The 14,554-nt window shown below is 39.2% G+C and overlaps 1 protein-coding gene across 2 annotated transcripts in view; it reads left to right on the forward strand.

The window, feature by feature from the left end:
• Window positions 1-14,554, forward strand: part of CSMD1 (CUB and Sushi multiple domains 1) — a 2,006,418-nt gene that overhangs the window by 1,787,932 nt on the left and 203,932 nt on the right. For both annotated transcript variants that reach the window (XM_032413252.1, XM_032413253.1), the window contains exon 37: window positions 136-240. In XM_032413252.1, coding sequence (XP_032269143.1) covers window positions 136-240 — 105 coding nt within the window. The remainder of the gene's footprint in view (window positions 1-135; window positions 241-14,554) is intronic.

The raw sequence follows: 14,554 nt of genomic DNA on the forward strand, positions 1-14,554 counted from the left end.
AGCCAATACTCAGATTACATAGGTGGCTATCAGACCATAGGGATTTGGAGACCAAAACAGATACCCGCATCTATTTTATAGACAGATAAGTGAATGCATTTGTCATGTTATTGCTCTACTTCATGTCTCCTGCAGGAACCACAGTCCCAGCCCTTCTGAACAGCACCTCCAACCAGCTCTATCTGCATTTCCAGTCTGATATTAGTGTGGCAGCTGCTGGCTTTCACCTGGAATACAAAAGTAAGGTCAACTCTTTCTGCATCCAGCTTCCACTGTTATACTGAGTACCTTTCTGAATGGAAACAAAGTCCACACCCTTATTACGTAGGAAAATAGTATTGTTCTAAAACTACTTTAAAAGTTGCATGAAAGTGGGTCATACAAAATCTCTATGAAATATTTATTGTAAAAAGCAAACGAATGAGGACATGCAGATGTTAGTATCTGGAATAATTGGATAGATGCAGATGTTAGTTTCAAAAGCACAAAGCTTAACCATTTGTACGATTCCTGTTTTTTTTTGTGAGTGATAGCAAATGTTCATATTAACGTCCCGAAACATAGAAAATCATAATTTCCAAACAGATTATGGTCATAGGCCTTTCCACTTCTAGACTCCAAGGCTGTCAGCACAGAGTACCACTGAGCTCACAGCTTTGTGTATTATTCATTCTAATTGGAAGAAGGTATCGTGAAGGAGACACTAACCTTTTAAAAATGAATGTGCAAGTGAGTTAATAGTCTGATAAATGGGTTGACAAAGGTCAAATTCACAAATCTTCTTTGGCGTTTGATTATGAAGGTAAACCTTGTAAAAACGAAATAAGAATTTCCAATGAGAGTCAGGTTTATTTTAGGACATGTTTTCAAGCACTAAAAATGCTTAATGTTGATATTCATCTTCTTTAATAAGCAGTTGCAAATAAGAAAATACATGGATAAGCTTTAATAAGTGATCTTTTGAATTGAGATAAACAGTTTGCTGAGATGTAAATGCATGCATGTTTTTGATAGGCCAGGTTTCCAGCTGATGATAAATATTCTGAACCAGACAGAAACCACAGGGCTGTTTCCCATTTCAGTTAAATTCCCCTACTTATTACAGGCATTTGTATGCAAGTTTATTCCAATTTATTTGAATAGGACTACTTTGGTGACAGTATAAAATGATGCTGTAGATGTTATTTATGTAGGAAATCTCTGGAAAAAAATCAGCTACTTTGATACATTTTGTGAACATCTGTAGATAGGAAACTATCAACCTTATTTATGATAGTGTTAATAAATTCACTAATATTTTTAGCAATGTTAGAACTCATGAATGCTCTTCTATCTTTCCCTCAAACTTATCTTGCAGATTCGGGCTTTTCACTCACTTCTTATAAGAAGAGGTGTTAGTGAAATAATTAGTCCTCAGTTACTATTACATAAAATTACAGCTGCAACAATGTAATTATCTACTTTCTACTTTTTTCCTAACCAATATACTTCATTAAAAGAGAAAGACTAAGATATTTCTCACCGAAATGAATCTTGTTTAAAAATCCAAGGCCTTGTTCCATTACTTAATGTATTTATTTTTTAGTTGCCCAAACATAATGCTATGTTTTCATTTGCTCACATTTGTTCTGAGTGATTGTTTTCTGATGCTAACACCATTCTGATCCCTCCCGTGTCGTTCATGTTCTCCCAATCTCCGGTGTATTTAAAAGCACTCATTTCTCAGTTCTAATTCCTTGGGCCAGAGTTCAAAATACTGGTCATATAAAGGGTTTGTAGAATTAATCTCATTAAGGCCAACATCAAACAGAAGAAGGACTGTTGAATTAGGCTGCCAAAAGATCGTCTCATATTTTTAATCTGTTGACATATTTTTCCATCTACCTTAAAATATGTACTGTCGATCTGTAAGCCTCTAAATTCAGATTTGTCACTAAAGTTGATATCCATGAAATAATAAGAAGAAGGACCAAAACACACACTCTGTGCCAGGTCCTGCTTTAAACATGTTACAGCTCCTTACTCAATTGTCCTCAAAAAACCCTAGTTTGGAGGTATGGCCAGTGCTTAAAGGAGGAAGAACATAGCCCGTAGTCACACTGCTAGTGACCCACAGAATGTGAGACACTTCATCACGAAGGCCCTTGACTGAACCCCATGCTAGGATCCCAACTGTCCTGTCCGAAAGTGTTTTACAAATGATGACCCCGAGGTTCATGAGCAGGTGGATAATCCATGGAAGATAGAGGAGCTTGTGAATCCGTTTGTCCCTAAAACCAGAACTGCTATGGCTGATCCACACCTGCTTCTGTCTGAGGACTTTCAGTTTTCTCATTGGGAAGTAAACACTAGGCTCTGGTAAATATCCCGGTCCGTCGTTCCAGATGAGCACTGATAGGAATTTCCCAAACAGAAAACAAACATTTTTACGTTTGGGATGAATTATCAAATTTTATTTTATTTTTTATAAAATTTATTTATTTATTTTTAAAGATTTTATTTATTTATTTGACAGAGAGATACACAGCGAGAGAGGGAACACAAGCAGGGGGAGTGGGAGAGGGAGAAGCAGGCTTCCCGCGGAGCAGGGAGCCCAATGCGGGGCCTAATCCCAGGATCCTGGGATCATGAGCCGAGCCGAAGGCAGACGCTTAACGACTGAGCCACCCAGGCGCCCCTGAATTATAAAACTTTAATGATCGCAAAAGCAATTCCAAGAAGGCCTGATCCAATATGTATGATGTAGGTTCTCTTGCGTGATCTGGGTAAAAACTCAAAAGATCAGCATCACTGAATGCTTTGTGTGTTCTCGAAGCCAGCAGTCCTTCTAATCTGGATGGGAAGTTGGATACAGTTACATGGGTGTCACCTTGCTCTGGGCTCTTTTCTTCAGAGAGAATACCAAAATAGAACAAAAAAAATAAACAGATATCATGAAACCTTACAGATGTACGTAGACAATAATATACTGGTTGACCCTGGAAATTAGAAAATCTGCACTAAGGGTATGTAGCGTATGAACTTGCTCCTAGGAAACAATATGGTGGCAGCTATCCTTGAACTCAACACGAACAGAGCAGAGAATGTTTTATATATTGAAATATCTATTGTTGATTGATATATATAAGTCATGTATGTCAATATATCAGTTAACCGGGGTTTATTGATTTCAGTGGGATTTGGTGGAAGAAGAGGTAATAAGATTGAAGCCATATGCCCTATCGGAACCTTTCTTTTTGTCTGATTTGTATTTTGTTGATTCTCCCCTTTCCCTGCCAGCTTTTGGTTTAATTGAATATTTTTATTGCTTCAATTTATCTCCACTGTGGGCTGATTAGATAAAACTTAAAAAATACAATGCTCTGCCAAGAGTTTAAAAGATACATCTTTAGTATTTTAGCACCTTCAAATGATACTATGGCCTTTCATGTAAAAGAGCCTTACAAGTGTGTATTTCTAATATCTGCTTTCCATCCCTTATGTTATTCGTTGTCTTACATTTTATTTTTATAAGCTATAAAACCCACAAAACATTTTTACTACTTTTGGTTTTTACGTTCCTACTACTTTACTACAACAGTGATCTTTTAGACTGAATAGAAAATAAAAATAAATATCTTATATTTACCTTTGTTTTTAGCATCTTTGGAACTCTTTATGTCTCTGGGTCAATCCAAGTTTCTGTCCGAGGACCTTTCTTTCACCTTTCTTGTAGTGCAGGTCTGCTGACAACGAATTCTCCCAGTTTTTGCTTTTTTTAAAAAAGTCATTATTTCACCTTCATTTTTGAAAGATGTTTTGCTGGGTACAGAAGTCTGGGTTGAAATTTTCTTCATTTTCAGTATGTTAGATGTCACTCCCTTGTCATCTCACTTCTTAGTTGATGATGAGAAGTAACCTGTTGTTTCCTGTATCTGTAGACATGTGTGTGTCCCTTCTCTCTGGCTTGCTGCAACATTTTATCTTTACGTTTTATTTCATCAGGTTAATTACGGTGTGTCTAGGGCTGACTGTATGTGCGTACTCAGTATGCTCTGACATCTTCTGTTAGTTACAAACAAATCTCAGCCACATTGCCATCCCAAATATTGGCTTTGCTCCACCTCTTTCGGCTTCTTCTGGGACTGCAATTACATGTACGTTAGACTGTGTGACATCATTTCATACTTCTTGGTGCTCACTTCTGTTTTATTCACTCTTTTCTCCTTGTGTTCTGGTTTGTATGATTGCTATTAACCCTTTTGCAGATTCACTGAATCCTTCCCCAATGGTGTCACATCAACTAATGAGCCCATTAGAAGAATTCTTCATCTCTGATATTGTGGGTCCCCCCAACTAGAATTTTCTTGTGACTTTTTCTATAATTATCGTCTCTCTACAATCATTACTCCATCTGTTCATGCATGCGACCTGTCTCCCTAGATTCTTTAACATATTTTTCATAGTTACTTTAATATTCCCATCTAATATCTCCATTCTTGGAGTATGTTCTGCATCTGGCTTTGTCACTTTCTCTGGACAAAGGGTTGCTTTTTCTTGCTTTTTTGTGTGTGTCTCAAAATGCTTTACTAAACCTGGACACCTTGAGTAGAATGGTGGAGAATGCTTTTCATAATACGTACACCTAGGGATGGGCACAGCACTGTTGGTAAGCTACTGAGTCCCTGCGGGCCCCGGGTGAGCTGGTTTGAGTCCTGTTGTTCTGGTTTCTTCCAGCGCCCTCCAGATTCCCCCAGTTGTGAGCTGCCAGCATCACGTGCTGAATTCCAGAGATTTTTCTCAGGGTTAGTGCTCCACCTTGGTTTCCAGTCATCTCTAAACATGTTTTCAGAAGACGGGGTCGCCCTGCAAACTCTCTCCCTCCCCAGTAGTAGACTGCCATTACCCATCACTCTGTGCTGGGCTCATGCCAGCCTCAGGGCTCTGCTGCCGTTCTCTTCCAGCCAATGCCAGACCCCGAGAGTCTGCACGTGGGGGTGATGTGCGCTCAGCATCCCCACCCTCCCTCCCAAGGCCTTCTAATTCTACCTGTTGTCTGTCTTCAGGGGGGACTTCCTGCCTGTCCCCAGTGCCAGGAGACCATTATCTTGGAATCCGTAGAGGATACTAAATTCATGCCGGTTTTTCTGCCACACCCTGGATACAGATCTTCCTTTTTTATCCACCCTTCTCCAAGCTGCAATGCCTCTTTGCCTGTGCCCTAGAGGTTACAGATTTTGCTGCCCCTCCCCTAGGAGTTTAACACTTCTATTGCCTATAAGTGATGGGTTCAGGGAAGCATGTGATATTTCATACCCTTCTCTCCATAGAAAAACTATCTGGGGGGCTCCCTCCAGGCTCCTGCTGTGCTCCCAACATTTCTGACAATCACCTGTGGAAGGAAGGGCAGATGCCCCTCTCTCTGGGTCCTTGAGCTATTTGGGCCCCATGCCTGGCCTTCAGTAGTTTGCCAAGAGGTTACCTGGTTTGTTTTGTTCTTTCCTAAGTGTGAGTATTGGTTGCCTTTGTCCTGTATTCTGTGACAGAGATGGTTTCCATGTCCTGTATCTCCTGGAATGGTCTTATTCTTCTTTGGAATTGCTGTCAGCTAGTACCCGCAACCTCATCCCGTGGATGAGTTCAAGAAAAGTTATGGAAAAAAAAAAAAAAAAGAAAGAAAAGAAAAGTTATGACTTTTTGGTTTAGATTTTTCTCATTGTTAAACTGAAAGCAATGCTTTACTTTTCAGGTTTCTATATCCCATGTGGAAGTGGAAATCTTTTTATGGGTTTCCCCTCATTCAAAGATAAATATATAAATACCAAAATTATTGTTTTTTAACAACTTTTTTTTTAAGATTTTATTTATTGTTAGAGAGAGAGAGAGTGTGAGTGAGCATGACCAGGGGGAGCGGCAGGCAGAGGGAGAAGCAGACTCTTTGCTGAGCAGGGAACCCGATGCGGGACTCGATCCCAGGACCCTGAGATCATGACCTGAGCTGAAGGCAGACGCTTAACCAAATGAACCACCCAGGTGTCCCACCAAAATTATTTTTTTAGGTTAGCCATGAAGAAGCTTTTCTTGAATGCTCATTTTTAAAAGAAATTATCCATCTATATCATCCATGTAGCACACACACAATTGTAACGTAGTAATATAGGATTCATCATAACTATGAAAAAATTCAGAGACATTTACAGATAAATTATGGAATTAAATTTAATATATATTTACATTTCAAATATATTATTAACAGAGTAAGTCCATCTAATTCAGAACTGTTCTCCATTCAGAAATTTCTTGAATAGAAACTATTCTGATTTTTACATATAACTGTGTTTACTTCATAATCATATTTTTCATGATTAAAATCTCCGTTAAGGGGCACCTGAGTAGCTCGGTCAGGTAAGCCTCCAACTCTTGATTTCAGCACAGGTATGATCTCAGGGTCGTGATATCAAGCCCCACATCAGGGTCCACACTGGTCATAGGTAGAGTCTGCTTAAAGATCCTCTTTCCCTCTGTCCGTCCCCCCCACTCGCACACAGGCACACTCTCATTTTCTCTCTTTCATTCTCTCACAAATAAATGAGTCTTTAGGGCGCCTGGGTGGCTCAGTTGGTTGAGCGACTGCCTTCGGCTCAGGTCATGATCCCGGAGTCCTGGGATTGAGTCCCACATCGGGCTCCCAGCTCAGCGGGGAGCCTGCTTCTCCCTCTGACCCTCTCCCCTCTCATGCTGTTTCTCTCTCGCTCACTCTCTAATAAATAAATAAATAAAATAAATAAAATAAATAAAATAAATGAGTCTTTAAAAAAAATTCTTCTCTATTAAATGAGACCATTTTTGTGGCTCAGCTTATATGTACTTCTGTCTTGCTAAGTTGGAAGATATTTAATTTCTAAATCTGCTGTGAACCATGCAACACCCCATTGAATGCGTCTATCCCAAGTTAAGGTGATAAACCCATGAGTGAGTTTGCCCTCCAGTGCAGGGCTCCTGCAATTATGCCAGCCTCTCTAGTGCTGATGGATGGCACTCAGTCAGAATAGCACCAAAATAATTGCATATGTAGAAGCTTTTTTATTTCATTGTTTTTCTTAGGAGTTTGTGGGGGTTTTGGGTTTTTTTGTTTGTTTGTTTTATTTTGTTTTTGTTTGTCCTATCAAAACTCACTATTGGGAAACACAGTGGAGTTAGCAAAAATATTTCTGAAGTCTGTAAGACATGACATTTGCCCTCCAGGAGGCAAGGAAGACAGGGAGGCTGTTGTGCAGGATAAATTTCAGATATCTTACAATACATAAAGTAGGCTATTCTTCTTTAAATAGTAGCCCAGCTATGGACATGGTCCAATGTGGAAGCCATTGTCCCACGTGTGGGGCTCTGGCCTGCGGACAGAGAAGGCTACGGTGGATCAGAGCCAGGAACATATAACCTAAGACAACGACAGCCTCACGTAAGAAGAGGAGGGAGAGTGAGACAAAAAGTTGCAATAACACATTCAGAATATATTTATTCTGAAAAAGGTTGGAGTTTGAATCAGTGATTTGTAGTTATTATGAGGAAAAAAAGAGAAAATTTGTAGAAAAGTAATATAGCAACTCTTCCATTGTTTGAATTGCATGTTTCTCCTTTACAAGGCAGGATTAAGTGGAGATTTCTTTTTTTTCCTCACATTTTAGCATGCTTGCAAGTTCAGTGTATTAACTGTCATTAGTTGAAATGATTATTTACCATTATAAAATACATATAAAATATTTTACTATTCACTTGATTTGGTTCAGACGTCAATGGTTTCTAAACTTATGTCTAGAGCATTCTGATATAGTATTATTTCAAGTGCAAGGAAGTTCAAAATTTATTATAGGTGACATAATTGGTAGTTAAGTGTATAGTGAATAAAAAAGATTACAAATCATGAATGTATAAGACCTCATCAAAAGATACATAGACAAATAAGATTTTCTATTTAAAAAAAAAAATGACCTATCTGCTTTTCAGATATTTGATGCAACTTAAAAATATGTATACAAGAAGAAAATTAATAAAGAAATAAAATTTTAAACAGCAACCAAACTAAGGAGGAAGGTATAAGTGTACTGGCCACCTAGAATAAAAGAATTGCTATCGGGGCGCCTGGGTGGCTCAGATGGTTAAGCATCTGCCTTTGGCTCAGGTCCTGATCCCAGGGTCCTGGGATCGAGCCCCACATCGGGCTCCCTGCTTGGCGGGGAACCTGCTTCTCCCCCTTCCTGAACTGTTCCCCCTGCTTGTGCTCTCTCGCTCTGTCAAATAAATAAATAAAATCGTTAAAAAAAAAAAAAAGAATTGCTATCATTCAGCATTAAATGTAGCTTTGAATTAGTGGCAATACGAGCAAAAAGGAAATAGAATTTATTGGCATGATTTTCTTTTTAAAAATGAAAATGCAGTAATTAATTAAAAGAGATAAACTCCTTCCTTGTTCTGTATTCTAAAAGGTACTTAAAATTTGCAAGGGAAGTTGTCTTCAAAACCGGTTTTCTAGAAAATGCAGAAATGAATTTTACATCACAGTCATATATCAGTTTTTGATATACTGTTGAGAACATAATGTAATTAAGTGCATTAATTTCCTTCATGTTTGTTTTCAGTGAGTAAGTACTATATTTTATTTCCTTTGTGTATCCATTTCAAAATAGAATTCAGAAAGAACTATCTAAATAAAGATTAAAATTCAGGAAAATGCACTGAGCTTTTTGCAATCAAAAGTACTAAGCTTTTTTAGTTGGATACTATCACAATTGAATATTGACAACTTCGATTAGCCCTCTGTGATTGCAATGATCCTTATAAATATGTGTAAAGTATTGATGACTGTTTTAATGGCATTTTAATCTTACATTAATGCTAATAAGGTTTCTCAACTTGAATGATGGGTGTGAATAAAACTGTAGGAAATGAGAGACTGATCAAGATAGAGTCTCAATATAGCTTTGGGTGTGTTTACAGAGATTTCATTCTGTGTACTCAGAGGTTAGAGCTCACTGCTGCCCACCAAGTGAACATCCCGTAAACCAACACTCGTTCAATGTTATAATGAAGTTATCCTCTTTTTTTTTTTTTTTAAAGATTTTATTTATTTATTTGACAGAGAGAGACACAGCGAGAGAGGGAACGCAAGCAGGGGGAGTGGGGGAGGGAGAAGCAGGCTTCCTGCCGAGCAGGGAGCCTGATGCGGGGCTCGATCCCAGGACCCTGGGATCATGACCTGAGCCGAAGGCAGATGCTTAATGACTGAGCCACCCAGGCGCCCAAGTTATCCTCTTAATCACTTCATTTTAAGCCCCTTTTTGTGTTTATTTCTATACTGATCACTTGTTGATCCATAATTTTTTTTCTAAATGTTCTTATTTCAAAGAATCTCCTGAGACCCTTGATTAACTTTTAGTTTGGCAAACAAAGAATGCCTCCCTGAATCCTATTAAAATTGCTTTCAGACACATCAATTGATAATTATTCATGTCTTCCTTGTTTTCTGTTAAGTTCTAACTGGACCAAGGAGCACAGAAGTATTTAAAGTACAGTTCACCCTTGAACAGTGTGGGGTTAGGGGTGCCAACCCCTGAGTAGTTGAAAATATGCATGTCGCTTTTAACTCCCACAACAGTTAACTAATAGCCTACTGTTGACCAGAAACCTTACCAATAACATACACAGTCAATTAACTCATGTTTTACCTGTTATATGTATCATATACTACATTGTTACAATAAAGTAAGCTAGAGAACAGAAAATGTTATTTAAAAGCTCATCAGGAGACAACTATATGCTTACAGTACTGTACTGTATTTATTTATTTTTTAAATCTTCATGTAAGTAGACCTGCCCAGTTCAAACCCTGCCCAGTTCAAACCCAGGTCAACTGTATTATAAATCCTGGCTTTTATTTTACATCACGGAGAATTCCAGAGGCCCCCTCCCCCCCGAAAAAGTGAGGTCTCTCTTAGGAGATTATTTCAGGCATTCAGCATTACCATCACTTGGTTTGGTGACAGGAGAATGCCGGCTCTATTTGGAGTTGAGTGTAACACACACAAAATGGATAAGAAGTGAACACTTTCTTCCTACCTGTGATATTTCAGCATTTTTACAACTATTACATTTAAGTCAAAGGTGCAACATAAATGACTTAATCTCGTGGTCCTTCAGTTGACAAATAAGTGATGATTGAAAGCAAGTTTCTCTGTAGTGTTTGGAATCTCGGGCATTAGATTTGCAAAGGACCAGGGATGGAATGGATAGGACTGAGGATTTATCCTATGATTACATCTGTGGAGGGTCACCTGCTGTTCCCACACTTCTTTAAGAGGTGCGTCTTAGCATAACATGTGTTCGTCAGCTGGCCTCCTGGTTGCTGCTTGAGAGAATCATCAATCATTAAATCCATTGTGCTGCTGATCATGCTGCTCATGACTCAGAGAGCTGCTCGCATGAGAAGGAGCCTGGTTTCAAATTAACGGTTGTCATTTGGTGCATCTGCCCTTGTGACTCATTTGAGATTACTTTTGTGTTTGGTGGTTCTCCATTTGGAGTGGTTTTCACAGAACATGCAGATTGGCCTTAATTTCATCTCTAGGGGATAATTGTTTCCCCCTCCCCTCAGTCGTGTTCCTCCTAAAGTAAACGGTGGGCATCCCAGCATTCATCATGAATTATTCGAGCATCTTTTATATACTCTGCCCTGTTCTCTAGGCTTTGTAGACAGAATCGTGAGGAGAGGAGCAGGCATGGTTTCTGCTTGTGTAGAATTTGCGTTCTACGGGTGGGCATAATACACGAGAAAACCTGAGTGTCCGTGGTGGTTACAGGTTGTTCTAGTACCTCGGAGAAAATAAACAGAGTTCTGACGTGCACAATGACTGCAGTGCTCTGTTTTAGACTGAAAATATTTCTTGGAGGAAGGATGGGAGAATGGGCAGTAGTCAGCCACAGAAAAACACTTGAGGAAAAGCATCACAGTTCAAGGAAACTATCATGGTGGAATCTATTGGAATGTGCTCACTTTCATTAAATCCTATCCTGTTTAAGTGAGTCTTTGAGTGTTATGGAAAAGCAAAATGGTTCAGCCACAGTGGGTTTCTGAGTCCAACTCTAGAAAAGTTATATGGAAAATGTTTATCAGATGTTAATCTAGCATTATCTATGCACTTATAGATCCTCTATGCCCACATAATGGGTAAATCTAGACTTTTTGTCCTTATAGAACAGATATTTCAATAGAGTCCCACCTGCAAACGTATATTGCTTTATTGAAAAGTTGTGGCCACTTGAAAACTACGAGTATTCTAGTTTTTAATCATTTGTTTGGTTTTAAGATCTTCTTACTTAAAGCTTAAAACTCATGATGTTATATTATCAAACTCATCCCTTAAATGTTAAAACTTAAAAGAATTCTCTATTCTATTGCTGGTCTTGCAAATTTTCCATGGTTAGTAACTGAGGAATAAAAATGCTGGAATTTGAATAAGTAATGACTAGTGGCTCTGGGACTTAGTCAACCATGAGCTGATCATTCATGAGATGCCCAATCCTATCAGATTTTGGATCAAAACTATAGACACAGGGGAGTGGACTTCAGCCGTGTAAGTGACTGAAGTGAGAAAAGTTTTGAGTGTCAGAAAAGGAAGCAGTTTTGGAAGGGGGAATTACACAGGGCTGTTTCCCACTCCCCAAACTATGAGGTTCCCTCTGCCTGTTCATCAGAGTTGTCTATTCTCTATGTCCTGTTTAATGAATAAAAATGAAGCACAAACTTCCTTTCTGAGTGAGCTTTAGTCAAATTCCCCCATGGAGTCATGCACGACTTCATACCAGACACATAATCAACAAGAAAGCCTTTACAGCCCTTCCTCCTTAGGTCACTGGTGTGTTTTCCAGTTAAAAACATGTATTCCCCTACATCTTGACATTCCTCTCATTCTTCACGTTGATCTATGGCCATAACTTTCCACTGGTCCTTCGGTTTCTGCTCCTTTCTAGCCCAATGCCATTATACTCAGATTTCTGCCCCAATGTCTCTTTGATCACAACATTCATCTCTGCCTAAAATCCTTCAGTGCGGGCGCCTGGGTGGCTCAGTGGTTAAGCGACTGCCTTCGGCTCAGGTCATGATCTTGGAGTCCCTGGATCGAGTCCCGCATCGGGCTCCCTGCTCGGCGAGGAGCCTGCTTCTCCCTCTAACCCTCCCCCCTCTCATGTACTCGCTCTCTCTCTCTCATTCTTGCTCTCTCAAATAAATAAATAAATCTTTAAAAAAATAAAATAAAATAAAATAAAATCCTTCAGTGGATCAACATTTTCCAAATTCCTTATCTAGGTATCTCTGCCTAATGTGTCAGCTGGTTTTATCACCCACTGTTTTCCCTCAAGCCATTTCATTCGGTCAGTTACAGTCCACCAAACACACTGTGTAAATTATCATTTTCCCGGGAGGGTTTCCCCTCTCCTTCTCCCCCGCAACCTCTCCCCCACTTCACTCTGCCTTTCCGAGTCCCACCTGTCCTTTAGGACCCACTCAGCCTGCTCCTCGCACTGTGTCAATCCATGTTCATTTCTCTGACCTCCATTTTTATCAGCATTGATTACCCACATGCTTCAATTACAATGCATTTTTCTTTGTATTATTGTTCTTTATGCCCTTTAAATACAATTAGACTGTTAGTTCTTTGGGATCCCGGGAAATATTACCCTTCTTCCACACCTCCTTTCTTTAATCTCTGTATAGAACTTAATAAATTTTGTTGGCTCACTTGTTTGTTTTCACATGATTTAATTATGAGGTGCTAATGTCCAGTTAAGAGGAAGAAGACACTTAAAGAGATAAGGGATAGATCTGTGATCAGATCTGGTTTTTTGATAGTCCATTTGAAATGAAAATTATATCATTCACTCTTCAGTGTGAACAATTTTTTTTTAAATATTTTATTTATTTATTTAATTGACAGAGAGAGAGAGAGAGGGACAGCGTGAGAGGGAACACAAGCAGGGGGAGTGGGAGAGGGAGAAGCAGGCTTCCGGCAGAGTAGGGAGCCCGATGCGGGGCTCGATCCCAGGACCCTGGGATCATGACCTGAGCTGAAGGCAGTTGCTTAACCAACTGAGCCACCCAGGTGCCCCCAGTGTGAACAATTTTTTTTTTTATCTTTACATATTTATGAAGGGTTTTGTATTTCCTACAGATGCACATGATGCATGGGTTTGTTAAAAAAGTCTTTTGAGTAAGGCTTTGCTGGCTCTTAGAGATATATGGTAACTCACTGTAAGGCGGTCTTCCCAAAGAAGGAGAGGGATGCAGACAAGGATATTGAAATGCAGTGTGGCCCGGGGCGCCTGGGTGGCTCAGTCGTTAAGCGTCTGCCTTCGGCTCAGGTCATGATCCCATGGTCCTGGGATCGAGCCCCGCATCGGGCTCCCTGCTCTGCAGGAAGCCTGCTTCTCCCTCTCCCACTCCCCCTGCTTGTGTTCCCTCTCTTGCTGTGTCTCTCTCTGTCAAATAAATAAATAAAATCTTTAAAAAAAAAAAAAAGAAATGCAGTGTGGCCCATGCTGTGGGAGGGTAAGCTACAAGTTAGGGGACCTTGTTCATACTTTGTCGTGTATCTGAGTCTAGACTGACACACTTATCTCTACTCCTGCTTATTTTTTATTGTGGTAAAAAACACATAACCTTAAACTGACAATCTTAACCATTTTTAAATGTGTGGTTCAGTATTGTTAAATATATTCACATTATTGTGCACCAGATCTCTAGGACTTTGTCATCTAGCAGATCTATATACGATAAAACACTAATTCTCCTTCTCCCATCCCTCCAGCCCTTGGCAAACCCATTTCTACTTTGTTTCTGTGATTTTGACTATTTTAGACTCATACTCTATTTGTCGTTCTGTGACTGGCTTATTTCACTTAGCATAATGTATTCGAGGTTCATCCATATTTTAGTCTATGACAGGATTTCCTTTTTTTAAGGTTAAATGGTACTCCCTTGTATGTATGTACCACACTTCCTTCTGTCAGTGGACATTTTGATTGCTTTCACCTTCTGGATATTGTGAATAATGCTCTAAGTGAGTGTGGAAATATTTCTTTGAGTTCTTGCTTTGAAATCTTTTGGATATATACCCAAAACTGAGATCGCTCGATCATATAGCTTAGTTTACTCTCCTCCTCTAGTTCCTTGAGGTGTAAAGTTAGATTATTTATTCAAGATCTTCCTTCTTTTTTAAAGTAAGCATTTACCACTATAAATTTCCCTCTTAGTCCTACTTTTACTGCATCCCAGAAGTTGTTGGTCTGTCACATTTTTGTTTTCATGTATCCAGATATTTTCTAAATTCTCTTATTTGGCCTTTGACCTATTGAATTTAAGATTTTGTTTAATTTCCACACATTTGTGGAAATTTCTGTTTTCCCTCTGCTATTGATTTCTAGTTTCATTCTATTATGGTCAGAGAAGATACTTTGTATGATTTCAGTCTTTTTAAATTGGTTAAGGTTTATTTTGTGACCGAACATTTGGCCTATCTTTGAA

The sequence above is a fragment of the Phoca vitulina genome, unplaced genomic scaffold (assembly GCF_004348235.1).
Source record: "Phoca vitulina isolate PV1807 unplaced genomic scaffold, GSC_HSeal_1.0 scaffold15, whole genome shotgun sequence".
Classification (NCBI taxonomy): domain Eukaryota; kingdom Metazoa; phylum Chordata; class Mammalia; order Carnivora; family Phocidae; genus Phoca; species Phoca vitulina.